Source organism: Plecotus auritus (genome assembly GCF_963455305.1).
Source record: "Plecotus auritus genome assembly, chromosome: 7".
In the NCBI taxonomy this organism is placed as follows: domain Eukaryota; kingdom Metazoa; phylum Chordata; class Mammalia; order Chiroptera; family Vespertilionidae; genus Plecotus; species Plecotus auritus.
This window is the reverse complement of record NC_137774.1, coordinates 15,098,754-15,118,709: the sequence shown is the minus strand read 5'-3', so window position 1 is coordinate 15,118,709 and position 19,956 is coordinate 15,098,754. Positions and strand designations below refer to the sequence as shown.

Here is a 19,956-nt window from a genome sequence, read left to right as displayed (position 1 = left end):
CAACAGTTACATTCAGAAAAAAGGTTGTAGCACACACCGCCGAAACCGGTTTGGCTCAGTGGATAGAGCGTCAGCCTGCGGACTGAAGGGTCCCGGGTTCGATTCCGGTCAAGGGCATGTACCTTGGTTGTGGGCACATCCCCAGTGGGGAGTGTGCAGGAGGCAGCTGATCGATGTTTCTCTCTCATCGATGTTTCTAACTCTCTATCCCTCTCCCTTCCTCTCTGTAAAAAAATCAGTAAAATATATTTAAAAAAAAAAAAAAAAAGGTTGTAGCACAGCAAGGTCCACCGAGCAAAGACCCACCCCGCCCTCCGTGAGAAAGCCCCAGACAGCTGCCTCTGCACTCACTAGGAAAAGAGCAAAGCACGCTGGACTGAGCACTGGCAATCACTGTGCACACCTGGATTCTGCTCTCAGCTCCGCCTCCCCGTCCCTATTCCTCATGCCCCTATGAAACATGCTTCCAATCTGAGATAACTAAAGGAGGCAAACCCTACAAGTATTGTGTATTAACATAAGCCCTTAAAACTTAGAAATAGTGTTTTAAATCCTATGTAGCAAACACATTTTACCTTTGATGCCAACACCTTTTCCAGGTATCAGTCTCTGTTCTGATGGTAAATCTGACCCAAAAATGCACTTTCAAAACTAGCAGTGACTAACTGCTCCAACAGTTTTCAAGCAGCTCGGAAGTGTATTACCAAATATGGTTGGCTAGCCAGTTTCCAATCTGTGCTGCTGAGGGTGGGCTCCATGCGTGAACTACCAGTCAGCCATTCTGTATCTGGGGGAACAGAGGGCATTATTGCAATAAATTCGACCTCTCCCACATTCTCTTCTCAGGAGGTACATTAGATTTACCAAGACTGGTCTATGTCTGGGGGAGCATCCCTCCCAGAAGGCACTCCTCGGGGAGAAAAGGCCTTGAGAAACAAAGGGAGCCAGAGACAGGGTGTGTTTCTGTGCCTGGACCACCTCGCACACAAGGCCACCTCCCCTCGTCATGATGCCACGAATACACAGACCCATTCAGCCACAGCGATCCCAGCGGAGTGCTAACCAGCTGTGAAGAAAGGCAGATCTTGAGCTCAAACCTCTACTGGGAAAGCTTCCTGCTCACGCATTCCCACTGAGATCGGCTTACAGGTGGACGTAGCAGAAGAGATTTTTGTATCATGTTTTCTGTGTAAACCATTAAGCGCTCGAGTACTATTTTATACAAAGAATGGGGTAAGATCCTCCATATGACATTTCCTGGCAGCTGAGTTTTCAAGTTTGGGAAAAGATGCACAGACCACAAATGAATCTTCTGAACTGTATTTGGAACTGACAGAAATCTTTCTAGAGACAAGGCCCTGAGCACAGAGTCTGTCCCCAACCATGAAGTTTTACATCAACTGTACAAAACAAAATTAGCAACAAGTGATCTTTGGCACTAGAATGGGTACTCCTTAGCTGTTCATACAATATCCAAACTGCATACCACATGATAGGAGATTGCTGGTTAACAGTTGTTTACATTTAAGTTATCTTAAAAAGTTGGAAGTCCTAGCTAAGTTTTTCAGTATCAATACCCTAACCATAGCTAACACTTAGTGCCTGAGGTAGAGACTTCTGTAAGAGATTTATTAGAGAGAACACAATTGAGAGTACAATAAAGAAAAAGATTTCCAATCTTGGAAGCATATATAGCCAAATGTTTTTGCTGATTCAACAAGCCAACCCCGAAATGCACAACTCTTCCTTCCTTTCTTTCTGTAGAGATTTTGCTTGGGAATGGGACTTTCTTTTGTTTGAACTCCTGGATTTTGGAATCTTATGGATTGCTTCTTTAAAAAGTATGGTTATTAACATGAAATGTGCACAACGCAAACTGACTTAACATTATTCAAAACACAACTGCATTAAAGACATGTGAAATCTTGTAAATTCTCCATGATGTGTGGCCAGAATGAGTGAAAAGTATGCAATTCAACCTAATGATTCTACTACTTGATGGTGACTGTGAATTATTACAGACCTATGATATATCGGTGAGTTGCAATTTTGTTTCCAAACTCTGTACTGGATAGGCGAGGGGCTTTATTATTTTCAGGTAGAAAGACTCTTCATGAGATTACATGATTTTATAAGGATCATCTAGAACCGGGAACCTTCCTATTAAAATGACCAGCAACTGGGTAACTTTGACTTCAGGTACTTTTCTTCAGTCAGGAAAGACCTCTCCTTTACAGAAAGGCGTTTCTTTTTCTTTTTTAAAAAAATATATTTTATTGATTTTTATTTTTTAATTTTTATTGATTTCAGAGAGGAAGGGAGAGGGAGAGAGAGATAGAAACATCAGTGATGAAAGAGAATCATTGATTGGCTGCCTCACGCACGCCCTCCACTGGGGATCGAGCCCGCAACCCGGGCATATGCCCTGACCGGGAATCAAACCGGTGACCTCCCGGTTCCCAGTTCCTGGTTCCCGGGTCGACGCTCAACCGCTGAGCTAAACCTGGCTGGGCTATTTTACTGGTTTTTTAGAGAGAGGAAGGGAGAGGGATAGAGAGAAACATCGATGAGAGAGAAACATCGATCAGCTGCCTCCTGCACACTCCTTACTGGATATGTGCCCACAACCAAGGTACCGAACCTGGGAATCGAACCTGGGACCCTTGAGTCCGTAGGCCGACGCTCTATCCACTGAGCCAAACCAGTTAGGGCCAGAAAGGCATTTCTTAAAGTAGGTTCAAGTAAAACATAGTCACCTTCTACTGAAAGCTGGCTGGCTAAAAATTTATCATAAACTAAGGTATTATTTTTAGAAGTATACTGTCTCCCAAGTGAGACAGGAAGCATAAAGATGGATATTCATAAGCTTAAGGGTAGAGCACAGGTATAACGAAGGGAATAACATTTACTTCCATCTTGGTATAAATGGCTTAGAGCAAATATTTTAAGCCATCACTGATTCTGTGATAAAGAGCACTGAAGGACATCTGACTACCATCACAGTTCTTTTCAACTTTTTTTTTTAAGCTCTAAGTTCAGATAAATAGCCAATAACCATAGTTGGTCTTCTGATACCTTTACCACAGGCGCGGTCCAACTACTTCATAACACTTTTGAGAGGTAAGTGGTTCCTGAAACTTGGAAAAGTAAAATGAACTGCCTAATAACATACCGAGAAGAAATGACATAATTAAGGTACCTAAGGATGTTTTTCTTTAAAGATATAGCTGTCCTTTTAAAAGACTATTAGTAGTCCTGACCTCTAGAAACATTTTAGATGACAAAGTTCATTTTTATCAAAGTAATTCTACAGACATTAGACATTCATCAAGGAAAATCCCCAGAAAAACTGACTTTGAATGAGAACACACTTGTGGTTTTAAATGAAATATCGAAACAGGCAAAACTAAGTCATCTAACAAACTTGAAACCACAAAATGAACATTAACATTTCTTTAGGAGAAAATGTTATGAAATCATCCCCTCAAATTTGAACTAAGAAAAAAGCCTGTTCCTTTTACAAATCTCTCTGAATAACAGATTTTAAGGAAGACAGCAAAGGACACGCCACATCTAAATAAATCCAACAGGATGCTAAGGTATATAAACATGATTGTATCCTGATTCTCAGATGTGAAGAACTAAACACTCAACTTCTATCTAGAGTAGCAAATATCCTATGACCGAGCATGTCTTACACGGCAATTCAAAGGAATATGATTCTGACAAGAAAAAATGTGGACACACTTTTCATACAAATTCCTGCAAGTTCCAGAATAGCTGGAATGATATTTTTATAGATTCAATGCAGACCAAATCAATGGATTAACCTAGACTCTGACAGAGCCGTTTTCTTAATGTAGGTTCACAGATGTCATTAGGGGGAAATGGCTTTGGCAAACTCTTATGTTCAAAGGCTGAAAGAAATATACTAAGAAAGCAGTGAGAGTTGAGAAACGCATGTCCCAATTAAAACTTTAGTGATAGAATAAAAATAGATTTTTAAATGTGTATGCACATGTGAATATTTCTCTACCTACTTCAAGAAGGTGAAGAATTATCCAGACACAAAAGGTAACATTCTCATGAGAACAAGCCAAGATGAAACGCTAGGGGCACCATTTGTAGGAACAATAGATACTTCTGGCGCCGAATGTCAGGCCTGGCATTTCCGCCTGACTCCCTCCCTCTCCATCACTTTCAAACCCCCAACCTTTCTGCTGGCAAAGCCATGCTGTTCTTCAGGCTCTGAAGAGACAGATGAGAGTGTGTGCATCTTCCGTCCTTCAATTATGAAGCTCTAGTAACGTAAGAATTAATTGATAGTTCCTTATCTTAGCTAGGCTTCGGTATTTAACATTTTGCCTGCTTTTGTAGAGTAGTTATTTTAATTTCCTTATTATACATTTGGTTTGAAGGAAATTGCATGTCTATTAATTATCCAGGATACATACATGTATAATTTTCCGAAATTTCCCCTTTAGTCTCACCTGAACTTACTTTGTGCTTAAGATGTTTAGAGATCCTGAGGAACTTCTCTAAGTCAAAATTATATATATAAAAGCAGCAAAATGAAAGTAAATGCATGGTTAGAAAATAAGCTTAAATTTTCTACTGAGTTTCTTTTGTTTGGGGGTAGGAGTGGGAGAACTGCAATGGAGACCAACAAAGAAAAAAGAAAAGAAAGAACAGCACAAAGATGCTGTTCTAGGATTCTCGTTTTAAAATTAAGACATAAAAAAATAACACTTTTAAAATTTCAAAGTCAGAGGTGGCTTGTGACAGCTTCCTGTTGGAAAAGAGGACATCTGACTACCATCACAGTTCTTTTCAACTTTTTTTTTTAAGCTCTAAGTTCAGAAAAATGAAATATTCCAAAATGAAATATTCCATAGTGAAGCAAAAGTCCCTCCCTTTAAATCTTTACCAAGCTCTTACTCAGAAGCTCACCAACTATAAGACAAACGATGTGAACCTGACAGGAGAGCAAAGCTCTCCAATATAATACAAGGTTGAAAATGGCAATAAAATACTGCAAAGTATGACTGTTACATGAACATTAATGTTTGTCACTGACAAATTGATATGCCTACAAATACTTTTGTAGGTAATAAATACTGAAATGCTCTTTAGATCTATTTACAGATAAAATCCCTGGTCTGACTGGTCTTCCAGGCAGAAAACGACACTGGCAGAAGTATGCAAATTATAAAAGTTCCATGGTAAATTATAAAAAATAAGGAATTTGGATTTAGGCCTTCCACCATATGCAGCACAAGGAGCTTTGAGTATTCTTAGCTTACAAGGGAATTTTTGTATTTCTAATGTTAACATATAAAGAAACTATCCATCACTGGTTTCTTAAGAAACCAGAGAGAGGCAGGTTTCTGGATAGAGACTTAAGGCAAATCAAACAGGTCCACAACTAAACACCCTATTAGGGCTCATTTTCCAGGCGTGGCTTTGCTTTGTGGTAGAGGAATCTCAGTAACTCTTGACAGTCTCCACACTGCTACAGAACTGGGAGGATCAGCCTTTTGAAAGAACTTAAATGATATATCCATCAAAGCATACACTGGCAATGCTTGATATTTAAAGGAATCCTGCAGTGAATCACGTCTCTCCTTTGAAAATACCAGTAGGTTTTCAAAGACTAGATACAACTCTGGACACATGAATGAGATTCAAAGATTTCTCAAGTTAAGAAGAGATCTCAACCTGCTTCTACTGTGGACTTTCTAAGACTGAAAACTGATTCCTCCTCCTCCTCATATATTTGAAGTTATCCCTGCATCACGAGAGGCACTTTTATTAGGTGTAGCATCTATTAAAACATTAAACCCAGGGTAGAATATGCTGAAGAAAGTAATAACATAGCCTAACAGGCATTGCCTTAGGATTTCCCCCTTTAATATAAAAGTATAACTACAGTGGTCCAATGTACAAGTACAAAAAAAAAGTTCTCATACTAAAAAAAAGAAAAAGTTCCATAATACTGTACATACAAAAATTGTTCAACAAGAATGATTTAAATATATGTTCTTTTCCAGATCTGGAAGACACAAATGTAAAGTCTACAACTGTATTACTGCTGGAACACGTGCCCAGGAACACTATGTTTCCCTTCTTTTTCCTCTGTCCCAGCCCCGCCTTCAGAGTCCCCTGAGCTTGGATCACAAGCCAGCAGCATCCCTGAAGATAACCAGAGCCAAATGTTTACTCAATGGAAGTCATTATTCAGCGAGCCGCTGCTTACCATAAGCTACGAAGAGCACAAGCTTTAAGCCCGGCCAAGATTAAATCCAGACGGAGGTCTTCCCATTCCCTGATTTGCTACTCGTACTGCTTTTGTTGGACCCAGCTTTAGACCCCACTTTGGCTTTTTTCTCCCGGGGAGCAGAGGGGTGGTTTTGGTGATGGTAGGCCTGGATTGCTAGATCCAAGCGTTCCTGAGCCATTCTGATCTCCCGCTGCAGAGTCTCCAGGTCAGCTGGGAGGTGCTCCTCGTGGCTGCCGTACTGTTGTTCCTGGGCAATGTTGGCCTTGTTTTGCTTGTAGGCGATCTTAGCATTAGACAGTTCGGTGTACTGGATTTGATCTGGTTTGACGGCGATGTTATAGCCAGGGGGAGCAGATGGTGTATTCCAAGTGAAAGGATAATTATAAACACCCGGGTCTTCCAGTTCTCTCCTTTTACTGTTTAGTGAGTCTCGAATTGTCCCAAAGCCTAAATGAAGCATCTCCCAAATGTTAAGCAACAGGCAAAGGCCTGTAACACCATACATTATCAGAAGGAAGATGGTCTTTTCAGTTGGTCTAGAAATAAAGCAGTCTATCTTATGAGGGCAAGGAATTCTACTACACACATAAGATGGGTGGACTTGGAAGCCATAGAGAAAATATTGCCCTATCAGAAAACCCACCTCAAACACGGTCCTGGCCAGCAACTGCAGCACATAGATTTTCATGAGACCATCCTCCCGAATCCGCCGTCGGCCATCATGCTTGGGTTTAGGTTGGTTTTGCTCTTTATTTTCTTTTTCACTTTCTAATTCCACTTCTGGATACATCATGGGATCCTCTTCATGGTCCTCTTCTGTTTCTTCCAGAGCCCGATGCTGTTTCCAACGCATGGCATAGGGCTTGCTCCGAGCAGCCTTCTTGTCTGCTTCACCATGCTCCATTTTGGCGATCTTATGAATGGCGTAGCCCAGGTACATCACTGAGGGAGTCGCCACCAAGATGATCTGGAACACCCAGAAGCGCACATGGGAGAGGGGTGCAAAGGCATCATAGCAGACATTCTCGCAGCCTGGCTGCTCTGTGTTGCACACAAATTTGCTCTGCTCGTCGTAATAGATGGACTCTCCTCCGACAGCTGTAAGGACAATCCGGAAGACAATCAAGACCGTGAGCCAGATCTTCCCCACAAACGTGGAATGGTTGTGGATCTCCTCTAGCAGGCGAGTCAAGAAGCTCCAACTCATGGTGATTGAACTGGTTTGCCCTGATAAAAATACCAAAGGAAAAATAATCAGCAAGTATTAAAATCTTAATTTAACTTTTACTGATATCTCTAGGAACTACTTTTCTACCTACTTGAAATCTAACTTCAAGGCTCACACTAGAATGATTGTTAAAATAAACAGCATCTCATCTACTACCCTCAGGTAGGACGTTCACCTCAGACTATGAGCACTTGTTTGTGCCCCCAACCTAAAAGTCTGGTTTGCTTTCATCTTCCCTGGTTTAAAAGGTAAAATTATAGCTATAATTTCAGATGTATTTCTCAGACAAAGTATACTGATTCTTTACATATACTATTATTTCATAAGGCCTTCAGAAGTTTATGAAATATAGATAAGAAATAAACTATTTGGTCCAGGCATGATAAGACCTGGTGACAAAGTATTAAAAATAATTTAAAAGATGGTATGGCTGCAAATAACGGGCAATGATCAAGAACTAATATCAGACAGAAAGGCACTAGGAAAGCTCCCTAGCTAGGATTCTGCATTATGTGTCTGTATCACGTTTATGGTGAAAATGTCTGCAGACTGAATCGTGAGGACATTACATCCAATCAATAGGCAAATCCATTTAAAACAGCACTTTGAAGGATAGTTTTATTTTGAGATTCTTAGAACTATGTCCAGAATCCTGGTAAAACCATCTAAAAAGGGTAATGCATAATATAAAATTCCTAATGCTACCCCAGACACTAAGTACACCTAGCTTTTCTCCTTCTCTTCTTCCCTCTCCCAGTTTACTTCTGCAGATTATAGGTGATTATCCGCATCATCAAAGAAGTTTAAATACACTTTACCTTTTATCCAGAACTCCTGCTATCCAAAATTTTCTTACAGAAATGATGTCTTGCTTACAACTTTTCCAGACTCCCTCTGGAAAGGGGGGGAAAAAAAGAGGTCATAAGCTTCCTCCCACAGAAAACAATGAATCACTAAAATGTGCTTTTCAGGAAGAAATCATCAGGAATCAATCAGCACGAGATGGAAACAAGCTTAAGTTTGAATATTACTGTTTTCTCCTCCCAACAGATGCAGTAGGATAAACTTCATAGCAGTGACCCAAAGAGTCTTAAGTCATTGCAGTCTAAGAAAATATGACAGGAAGATGAGTCATTCATGAAAATCTGAAGTAGAAGAACTTGGGCACCTATAGGAAAAAACCAAGGCAGAAAAATCTCAACAACTTTAAACTGGTCACTGAAGGCCTTGCGAAAGTCCACCAGCATGCTCTCTTCCTGCTCTGTCCTGGAGCAGTCAATACTTCTCACTGGGATCTGAGCTGCCCACTAGGAGCAAGCTGTTTAGTTAAAACGCCCAACAGCTGTCTGTCAGTCACTGGGACACTCCTGTCCCACAGAAGGTGATTTACAGATTCAACTGCTGGCAAACAGCTGCACCTGTAATGTGGTCAACAACAACAACACCCCAAGCCCGGACCCACGTTGCTCAGTGGTTAGAGCATCACACACAGAATGGTCTTGGGTTTAATCCTTGGCCCCGATTGGCAACCAATCGATGTGTCTCTCCCACATCCATGTTTTTCTCTCTGTGTGTCCCCTCCTTTCTCCCTTCCTCTCTAAAAATCAACAGAAAAAATATCCTCTGGTGAAGATTAACAAAAAATGAAACAAACAAAAATCCAAAACAAATTTTTGCTAATTTATCAAGTTCTGCCAAGTTTGAATAGCTATGGCCAAGATTCATTCATTAGGTGCCAACTTTGTTCATTTATTAATTTAATAAATGAAATTTAAACAACTCCTGGGTGTTATATGTTCATAATAGATTAAAAATATTTTGGGGGGAGTTAAATACAGAAAAAAAAATCCCTCAGAACAATTTTCAAAAGGTCAGTGAAAAAGAGAAAAAGAAGTGTAGGCACCTCACATGTAAGTATCAAGATTTAGTACAAAATCTGACCACACAAAGATCTCATCACAGGATTGTGAGGTCTGATCAAATAATTGAATCAATACCTCCTCCCCTGGGAACTGACCTTTAGACCACTTCACAGCCAACATTCCCTTTTGCTTAGACCACATTCCACTTGCTAAGACCATGATCTTCCTCCTCTGGACTTTCCCAGGATTTGGAACCCACAGAGTTCCCCGAAAAAAGCCTGCCTACAGTCCTTTAAAACCTCTGACTCCCCATCCCTGGGTGCTGGTGCCATGGGGGCTCAGCCCATTTGGTCTCCAACATGACCTAATAAATCTTTATCACTCTCGGCCTGTACATACTTCCTTTGGCGACCCTAACAAGGACTTCAAGGACAACTCCCATTTTCAGCCCTGATATTTGACTGAGTTCACCACTTCTCCTCTTACTGAATACATAAACTATAAAACCACAAAACAGGAAGTAATATGCAATCGTCAAATGGTGACGCAAATTAGGTTTCTCCATAATTATTCACACTCACAAGTTCAGACTCAGATATCCCCAAACACCACATCTAAAGCATTTCCCCGAACCTAAAAAAATCAATAATCAACAAATTCTACTTGTTCCAATATGCCAAGATCATGAAAGAGCAATTGTTACTTGCTTAGAAAACTCGTTCTCTACACTTTCATCCATACAAAGATATCTTTTAAAATAATTATTGCTATGAAAGAATTTCAAGGGTTCAGCATTGGCCTTAGCCAGTTTGGCTCAGTGGATAGAGCACTGGCCTGTGGACCAAAGGATCCCAAGTTCAATTCTGCTCAAGGGCATGCACCTTGGTTGCAGGCTCCGCCCTGGCCCTGGTTGGGGCGCATGCAGGAGGCAACCAATTGTGTTTCTCTCACATCAATATTTCTGTCTTTAATCTGTCTTCCACTTTCTCTAAAAATCAATGGAAACATATCCTTGGGTGAGGATTTAAAAAAAAAAAAAAAGAGTCCAGCATCTCATGCAATAATCTAACATTGGGGGGTGGGGGAGGGAAGAAGAAATTGGTGATAAGCTCTTCAAGGTTTATATAAGTTATAAAGCAGCTATTTAAACACACCCAGAAGTACACATTGAATACCAGTTATGCTGTAGGCCTAGAAAATGCTGAAACCTCAGACCCTGATTTTCCATGGCGTTCGTAAGTGCCATAGCTCCCTATTATCCAGATCTTGAGCATAAATGATGTATTTAGGAACTTAGCTCCAGCATAAAATGGGAGGTGGACAACTTTCTTTCTAAAATAACCATGGGTTTCCTAAACTCAGTGGCAGCATCACCAGTTTCTATCTGCTGCGGAGTTAGTGGGTTTTTCTTTGATATTCTTCCCTTTCCTCTCCTTACAGGCATTAAGAAAATGGTTTAAATATCACAGAGTATATTATTCCAATAGGATGGTGGAGGTGAGAGGAGGGGGGTGGGAGAGAGAGGGGGGTAAAAACTGAATGAGACTGGTGGGTTCTGGAATTAACATTTCTAAGCAGAACTGTGTGGTCTCCTAGTGTTCTTGCTCCACTTACATACCGAACCTTTTCTTTTCTGCTCTGCTATCAGAAGCCCAAGATTCAGGACATAGTCTTCTCTGGCTTCCAAACAGACTTGTTATAGAGCAGGGAGAGAAGAGCAAGCAATTAACCTGTAAACTGCTCTCGTGAAAAAATAAAAACCACTTCCATACTCCCATCTATGAATGGAAAACGGTGTGGGAACATGTGACAGGTGCTGGTGAGAAATGGGGGAGTGAGTGCCAAACACTCAAATGTTTAGGAAAGCCCCAACTGATTTATATGTACTTTTATGCTTAATGTCTTCTTGAATGTATCCTTTGAGCTTTGGTTGGGTTTATCTACAAATTCTAGGAAGTGGTATTATTAGGCCCAAGAAATGTAAACCTGCATGGTTCTTGCTTTGTACTGTTATTTGACATCCTAGCCTGGCAACAAATGATGACAGCTTCACCTCAACCTCATCAGCAGTCTGTTATGCTACTGTACTGGGTGCAAAACTATAGAAATTTGTATGTTTTTAATACAACGGACACACATCCTCCATATTGCCCCCTTTGAGGATTAGTTCTACTAGTATACTTTTGCCCATTTATCTGCAGAATGTAGTCTTAATATAGTAAGACATAAACCATTTGACATTTAACATAAACACCTCATTTTACTGTCTTCCTTCAAATTTTATTATTTTTATATAGTCACATCAGTCAATTTCTTTAATAAGAAAAAATTTTTAATGTTTTTATTGATTTTTTAGGGAGAGGAAGGGAGAAGGACAGAGAGATAGAAACATCTCTACTGGGGATCAAGCCTGCAACCTGGGCATATGACCTGACTGGGAATCAAACTGGTGACTTCTTGGTTCATGAGTCAATGCTCAACTGCTGAGCTATATGGCCAGGCTTGAATAAATTAAAAGATGGAAAAGTTCTTCTTTCAAAGAAGGCTTTAAAAATATATTTTTTTATTGATTTCAGAGATGAAGGGAAAGAGAGAGAGATAGAAACATCAGCGATGAGAGAGAATCATTGATCAGCTGCCTCCTGCACACCCCCTACTGGGGATCGAGCTCACAACCCAGGCTTGTGCCCTTGACCAGAATTGAACCCAAGACCCTAGAGCAGGGGTGGGCAAACTTTTTGACTCGAGGGCCAGAATGGGTTCTTAAACTGGACCGGAGGGCCGGAACAAAAGCATGAATGGAGTGTTTGTGTGAACTAATATAAATTCAAAGTAAACATCATTACATAAAAGGGTACGGTCTTTCGGCTCCGCGGGCTGGATAGAACAGCCGAACGGGCCGGATCCGGCCTGCGGGCCGTAGTTTGCCCACGGCTGCCCTAGAGTCTGCAGGCCAATGAGCTATCCACTGAGCAAAACCAGCTAGGGCTAAAAAATTTTTTATTGATTTTAGAGAGAGAGAGGAGAAAGGGGGAGGGAGAGAGAAACATCTATCAGCTGCCTCCTGCACGCCCCCTACTGGGGATCAAATTGGCAACCGGGGTATATGCTCTGACAACGCTCGACCAGCTGAGACACACGGGCCAGGGCGGTAGGATGGTTTTTAAAATAAAGAACATGCAATTCACTGTAGCGCATCATTCAACATACACACAAAACACATACTGAAGAAAATCATGTTTGCTTATATAACATTTATTGGACAGAAACCAACTGTGCTATTTTTAGTCTATTTTCCAAATAACTAAAATTACTATCTGCCTTGTCTTGCACTAGAAAATAGAATTTAAAAATTAATTGGCATCAACATGGTAATAAATTATTTAATTCCCTCCAAAATTCTTTATATTTGAAGACTTTTTCTATCAGTTACATCCTAACAAAACCAAGTCAAAGTTATTGCATTTTTCTGTAAAACAGAACTCATTGGACTTTTGAAGATTAAATGTAAAGCACATTATTTGGATTACCTAATGAGATCGATTATATAATTAGACCCATTTTATCTATTATTATTTTTTGTTTTTTAGAGGAAGGGAGGAAAGGGGGAGGGGAGGAGAGAGGGAGAGAGAGAGAAAAACCTCAATGTGTTGTTCCATTTATTTATGCATTCATTGGTTGACTCGTGTGTGTGTGTGTGTGTGTGTGTGTCCTGATTGGGGATCAAACCCATAACACCTTGGCATATCAGGATGATGTTCTAACCAAATGAGTTACTGGGTGACAGCAAATTAGATCCATTATAAAAATGAATACATGAGGTCCAGAAAGTTTACAAAATTTGCCTAAGATCATCCAATTTTGCCTGTTTTTTGTTAATCCTCAATGTTTTTCCACTGATTTTTAGAGAGAATGGGAGGAGAGAGAGTGAGAGAAACAGTGATGTGAGAGACACATTGATTGGTTGTCTGCTGCATTGACCTAGATCAGGGCCGGGGATTCAGCCTGCAGTAAGGTAGGTGCTCTTGACCTGAATTGAACCAGAGACCTTTCAGTCTTCCAGCCAACTTAGCATAATGTTTTCAAGATTCATCCATGCTGTAGCAGCATGTGTCAGAATTTGCTTCCTTATAAGGCTGGATAATAATCCATTGTATGTAATCTCTCATCAAAGTTTCTATCTCTCTTCCTCTCTCTTTAAAAAAAAAAAAGCAATAAAAATATGTATTTTTTAAAAAGCAATCTGGTAGTTTATAGGAAATTTATACTTTCTAAAAACAACAGTTGTGTTCAAGAGGTATTTAATGTACAATTATATATGCTACGCAACAGAAGACTAGAAGGTAACTGAAATCATCTGTTGAAGTTGAAACATTTTTATAGCATAGCAACTCTACAGGGAAATGTTTTACTTTCCAGTTTATCTGATTCATTTTTTCCAATCCAAAAATATCACTTTCATATATATGTTTGGAAAAGTCTAACAGACTCATGTAAAAAAAAAAAAAAAAAAAACCTCTCAAGAGTTTCAGACCAACAACTAAAAAAACTCCCATAACTTGTCCCGTCAATTTTTATTTTTATTTTTTTTTTCTTCTTTTTTTTTTTTTTTTTTTTTAGAGAGGAAGGGAGAGGGATAGAGAGTTAGAAACATCGATGAGAGAGAAACATTGATCAGCTGCCTCCTGCACACCTCCTACTGGGGATGTGCCCGCAACCCAGGTACGTGCCCTTGACCAGAATCGAACCCGGGACCTTTCAGTCCGCAGGCTGACGCTCTATCCACTGAGCCAAACCGGTTTCGGCGTGTCCCGTCAATTTTTAAAGCTCACTAAATTAAAATCAGGAAATTAAAATTTTCAAAATTAGCGTTATTCTGAATATTTTGCAAATGCAACAACCAAGTCCAAATGGGTCAGAGCCAAATTTTAATTTTCTTCTAATTAAATACACACACAAAACCAACCTAAAACCTACAATAGGTAGACCATATTTTAAAATCTTAATTTCTTTTCTAAATAACAAAATCAAGGATGAACTAAAATCAATATTTTAAAAAGGGATTTCTAACGTTGAATTTTGTGAAATAAACAGAGAAAGCACTGATCTAGGAGTCAAAAGATTCTAAACATGTGCTTCAGGAGTAAGTATTTCCATTTTTTCATTTGTGAAATAAGTGGGGAATATCAGATTAGATGATTTCTAAGGTCCCTTCTATTAATGTTTGAGGAAAATCACTCCACACAGAAAAAAAATCATAAAACAACCAACAAATTATGTATATGGAAATAAGCAAAGTAATGGCAGTGAAATCAAACAACAGCAAAATGTCAAATTTTCAAGAAGGCATTTCCCAAACGTCATCCTAGAAAATCTATGGTTGGACTAAAGAGTCTCAATATTGACTCACCATGATTCTGAAGTATTAACTATCTGGGTCCCCCAGATCATGAGCTGAGCAATCCTCTAAGAATGGTGCTAGTGACTCACACTTCTGAATGAGGCTGCTTTGTATGCAGAGACAAGGAATCAATTAAAGGGTTTATAATGAAGTTTTGTTTCAGTGGAACATTTTAAGTGGAAGTTAATTCTGCATGAGCGATAATAGATGTTTAATAACTAGCTAGTGACAATTTCTAAGCAAAAGCATTATGGCAGCTAACTAGCAAACAGTAATTTATATATTACAAACATGAAAACAACTTGTTTTTCAAAAGAGCTCTTAGCTATGGACAATATTTGAGAAACATAAAATATACTTTATTGTGAATCAAATTATAAAACCTAATGGAAAAAAGTAGCTTAAAATCTTGGCTCTATGAACCAATAAGGAAACAGAATACACTCTTGTGGGTTGAAGTGTCAATTTGTGCTGGCAAAAAGTTACTCTCTTTGAACTTAAGTACCATCAGGAACCAGTTGGAGAAATATGGGGAACCTGGGATAATGCATTCATTCACAATGCATCATGAGTGGTACTGTCTTCATGTAAAAAAAAAACAACACACAAAAACAGTACTGGCACACTTGTCCCAAACTCAGCTTAGATCAAACCAACTGTCTGAACAATGATCAGTCTAGGTCTAGGAAAACAAATATATCTAAGACAAAATAAAAATAAATGTATAATAATTCCATATGACTAGGCTCACAACAAATTTGCAACAAAATAAAGCACTGGCATACAATGATGGCAAGGGTGGTCTGGTAGAATCTTTCTGGAAGATTGTGGTGATAGTTATCAGGAACTTTAGAATGTTTGTGTCCTTTGATCAGTAATTCTGTATCTAGTCACTTATCCTAAATAAATGCCCAATAAAAGAATTTTACATCATTTATGATATAACCTGTATGGTGAAACATTACACAACCATTAGAATCTTGTTTTAGAAGGAAGATCACAAAATTCAAATGTCTATAACTAGATAGAGATCCAAGGTAGATTAGTGGTTACTAGGGATGGGGAGTAATAGGGAATGACTGCTAATAGGTATTAAATCTCTTTTGGGGGGAACAAAAATATAAAATTAGATTGTGGTGAGGGCTACACAACTTGTAGAATACTGAATTATAAATTTTAAATAGGCGAACTGTACGGTATGAATTAAATCTCAATAAAGCTGTTTAAGATGTTTTTTATTTTTTTATTTTTTTAAAATATTTAATTTTTATTTATTTATTTATGTTAATCCTCACCCGAGGATATTTTTCCATTGATTTTAGAGGGAGTGAAGAGAGAGGGAAAGACAGAGAGAAACATCCATGTGAGAGAAACACATTGATGGGTTGCCTCCTGCACAAGCCTGTGGCCAGGGCCCTGGTCCAGAGAGGAGCCTGCAACCAAGGTACGTGCCCTTGACCGGAATCGAACCTGGGACCCTTGGGTCTGCAGGCCAACACTCTATCTACTGTGCCAAACCGGCGAGGGCTAAGATGTTTTTTAAATGTCTAGATACCAGCCGAAACCGGTTTGGCTCAGTGGATAGAGCGTCGGCCTGCGGACTGAAAGGTCCCGGGTTCGATTCCGGTCAAGGGCATGTACCTTGGTTGCGGGCACATCCCCAGTGGGAGGTGTGCAGGAGGCAGCTGATCGATGTTTCTTTCTCATCGATGTTTCTAGCTCTCTATCCCTCTCCCTCCCTCTCTGTGAAATATCAATAAAATATATTTTTAAAAAAATGTCTAGATACCAGTGAGGTGATACAATGTAACTGAACAGGAAAAGGGGGCCTGGAGAACACAAGCACAACTAAAGGGGGTTACTGGCCAGAGCTGTGGGAGTTAACAAACCGTCATATCTTTTCAAAGAAGTCTTCAACCTGGGTTTTTATGTGAAGTCTGATTTTTTGGTAAATTTTTAATCAAAGTCTAAAATACCTAAGGAAATGCACACAAATATAAGTGTGCAGCTCAATGAATTTTCTCAATCAGAACACACCCATGTAACCAGCACTGAAATCAAGAACAAACTATTACTAACAACTCAGAGCCATAATCATGCCCCTTCATATTCAAGAGAAACTACCATCCTCACCTCTAACAGCGTAGTTTATCCCAGGGCCAACTTTGGTACTGTTGGCATTTTGTATAATTCTTCCTTGTGGAAGACTGTCCTATATACTGTAGGATGTTTTGGAGTATCCCTGGCCTCTTCCAGTTGTAACAACCAAAGATATTTGTAGACATTGCCAAGTGTCCTTTGGGGAACAGTATCACACCACACTAAGACCCACCGGTGTAACCTGCTCTTGAACTTTATATAAATGGAATCATACAGAATAGACTCTTATACTGGAATCATAAAAAATACACTCTTTTGTCCTAGCCGGTTTGGCTCAGTGGACAGAGCGTCGGCCTGTGGACCGAAGAGTCCTGGGTTCGATTCCAGTCAAGGGCACGTACCTTGGTTGCTGGCTCCTCCCCGGCCTGGGCCCTGGTTTCTAGTCTATTCATTTGCTTTACTGTATTGCCATTCTGTGAATACATAACAATTTATCTATTCACTGCTGGTTGATAGATTTTGAGCAGTTTCCAGTTGGGGGCAAATATGAATAATGTTACTATGAACATTCCACATATGTCTTCTGGTGAACTTATGTATGCATTTCTGTAGCATACCTAGAAGCAGAATAGCTAGCCATAGGGTATGTATATGTCAGCTTTAGTAAATTAGTCCTCTTCCAAAGAGGGTTATATCAACTTACACTCCTACCTGCAGTCTCCTTTATTTTTTAAGTTGACAATTAATAAAATAAAAAAAATTAAATAATATTGAGAATGCCTGGCTAGAGTGGCTAAGTGGTTGAGCATCGACCTATGAACCAGGAAATCATGGTTCAATTCCCGGTTAGGGCACATGCCCAGGTTGCAGGCTCAATCCCCAGTGTGGGACATGCAGGAGGCAGCTGATCAATGATTTTCTCTCATCACTGGTGTTACTATCTCTCTCTCTCCCTTTCCTTTCCTCTCTGAAATCAATAAAAATATATTTTAAAGTAATCTATATATATAAGAGACTAATATGCTGTGTCTAACCGGTCGCTATGACACGTACTGACCATCAGGGGGCAGACGCTCAACGCAGGAGCTGCCGTGACGCACACTGGCCATTTACAGAGAAATAGCATCATGGACCTGGCGACGACAAAGCAACACTCAGTTTCCCCCAAGTGGGACACAGGCCCGCCACCACCCTGGAGCGACAGCCCACCAAATCGCAGTCAATGCTGCGGAGACTTTATGGCACAAAATGCGGCCCACAGCCCAGCCCAGAAACGGTGGCTGTGGGCTCCAAGTAATGACATCACATAGCAACACCCAGGTTCCTCTCCCTAGCAACTAGCCTCCTTGGAGTTTCTTTAGCCCAGGAACACGACTTGCTTTACAGCCAGGTGGAAACATTTTACACTTTAACCAAATGTCTGTGAAGCTTTTTCCCATGCCTCATCTAATTGATCCTCACAAAAGTCCTGGAGTAGGTAGATAGGAGACTCGGTGGAATCCTATTTTCTTTTCATTAGCTGGAAAACAGAGATTTAGAAAGCTTAGAAACTTGACCCGACTGAAAAGAAGTAAGAAATGGTGGACCCGCCGAAACCGGTTTGGCTCAGTGGATAGAGTGTCGGCCTGCGGACTGAAGGGTCCCGGGTTCGGTTCCGGTCAAGGGCATGTACCTTGGTTGCGGGCACATCCCCAGTGGGGGGTGTGCAGGAAGCAGCTGATTGATGTTTCTCTCTCATCGATGTTTCTGGCTCTCTATCCCTCTCCCTTCCTCTCTGTGAAATATCAATAAAATATATTTAAAAAAAAAAAAAAAAGAAAAAAAGAAATGGTGGACCCTGAAAATGACTTCAGGTTTTCTCACTGTGCAGAATATAGTCAAACACTGCTGCAGTGAAATATTTTACCCTTTGTTCTCCCTGCGTGATCTACAATAATAATCTGCTTCGTGTTGATATTTACTGCTGTGTTGCTGACAATTACCTGAAAGAGAAGTTGGGGTGCTTCACTGAGCTGGAAAAAGTTTAGCTAAATCAGAAAGCAGGTCTAATTAAGTAAGTTTATTCTATATATATAAAAGGCAAAATTGACTCGCACATGCGCAATACATATAAAGCTCTCGTGGGTGCCATTCGCATGCATGTGTTTTGATCTGTCATTGTCAATTGTGAATGTGGTTGACACTTCTATTATAAAGGGCGAATGGCAATATTAAAATATTTCTTCTAATTAATTTCCTTTCAATGTGCATGAATTCGTGCACTGGGCCACTAGTAATAATAATAATAATATTGAGCTAGAGATCTTACCAGCTGAATAAAGCCTGCCAACTTGTGACCTATTTTAAAAAGAATAGTTCATTATTGTGGGAAAATGCTTTTATATAATAAAAAGACAAAAACAAACAAACAAAAAAACCCCAATAAAATAATATGCCTGAGCAGAAATACACCAATATTAACAATGGCTTATGGACAATTTTTCTTTTATTTGCTTTTTAGTATATTATACAAAAAAACATGTAATAATGGAGTTGGCAAAGCTTTACTATGCAGGAAAAGCCCCGAGAGAAATTTAAAAGTAGGCCAGGGTACAAATTTCATAATATTTGCATATATTCATAAAGACCTAGTTAAGTAATGGATACAACACAGAAAAGTGTTAACTATCTCACAGAACCTTTGGTACAATTACACCCACTTGCATAAGGGGATCCAAGACAGAACTTAAAATTCTATTCCAGATTAAAATGTAAAGGGTGACCCTAGAGAGTAATTCTTAATCTGTAAGGATATATCAAAAGATAGTAGTACTCTGTTATGATGTCTTATATAGCAGCTTACTATCATAATGCTGCTCTTCTAATTTCTTTAGAGACTCACTCTCAAATGGTCCAAAAGCAACATAGAAAATTAATATAACTAATATTTATTTGAAATATATCATTGTTGCCTCTGCTACCTGCTAGTTATTTTTTTTTAAATATATTTTATTGATTTTTTTTTACAGAGAGGAAGGGAGAGGGATAGAGAGTTAGAAACATCGATGAGAGAGAAACATCTATCAGCTGCCTCCTGCACAACCCC

At 39.6% G+C, this 19,956-nt stretch overlaps 1 protein-coding gene across 2 annotated transcripts in view; it reads right to left on the bottom strand.

Annotated features, from left to right (window-relative positions):
* Window positions 1-1,311: 1,311 nt before the first annotated feature.
* GJC1 (gap junction protein gamma 1) overlaps window positions 1,312-19,956 on the bottom strand; it is a 29,162-nt gene continuing 10,517 nt past the window's right edge. Inside the window, exons 2-3 of one of the 2 annotated variants that reach the window (XM_080682556.1) lie at window positions 8,327-8,402; window positions 1,312-7,507 (exon numbers count right to left, since the gene is read on the bottom strand). In XM_080682556.1, the coding sequence (XP_080538682.1) occupies window positions 6,297-7,487 (1,191 nt within the window). In that variant the 5' untranslated portion in view covers window positions 7,488-7,507; window positions 8,327-8,402 and the 3' untranslated portion in view covers window positions 1,312-6,296. The remainder of the gene's footprint in view (window positions 7,508-8,326; window positions 8,403-19,956) is intronic. The other variant, XM_080682555.1, reaches the window with a different exon arrangement.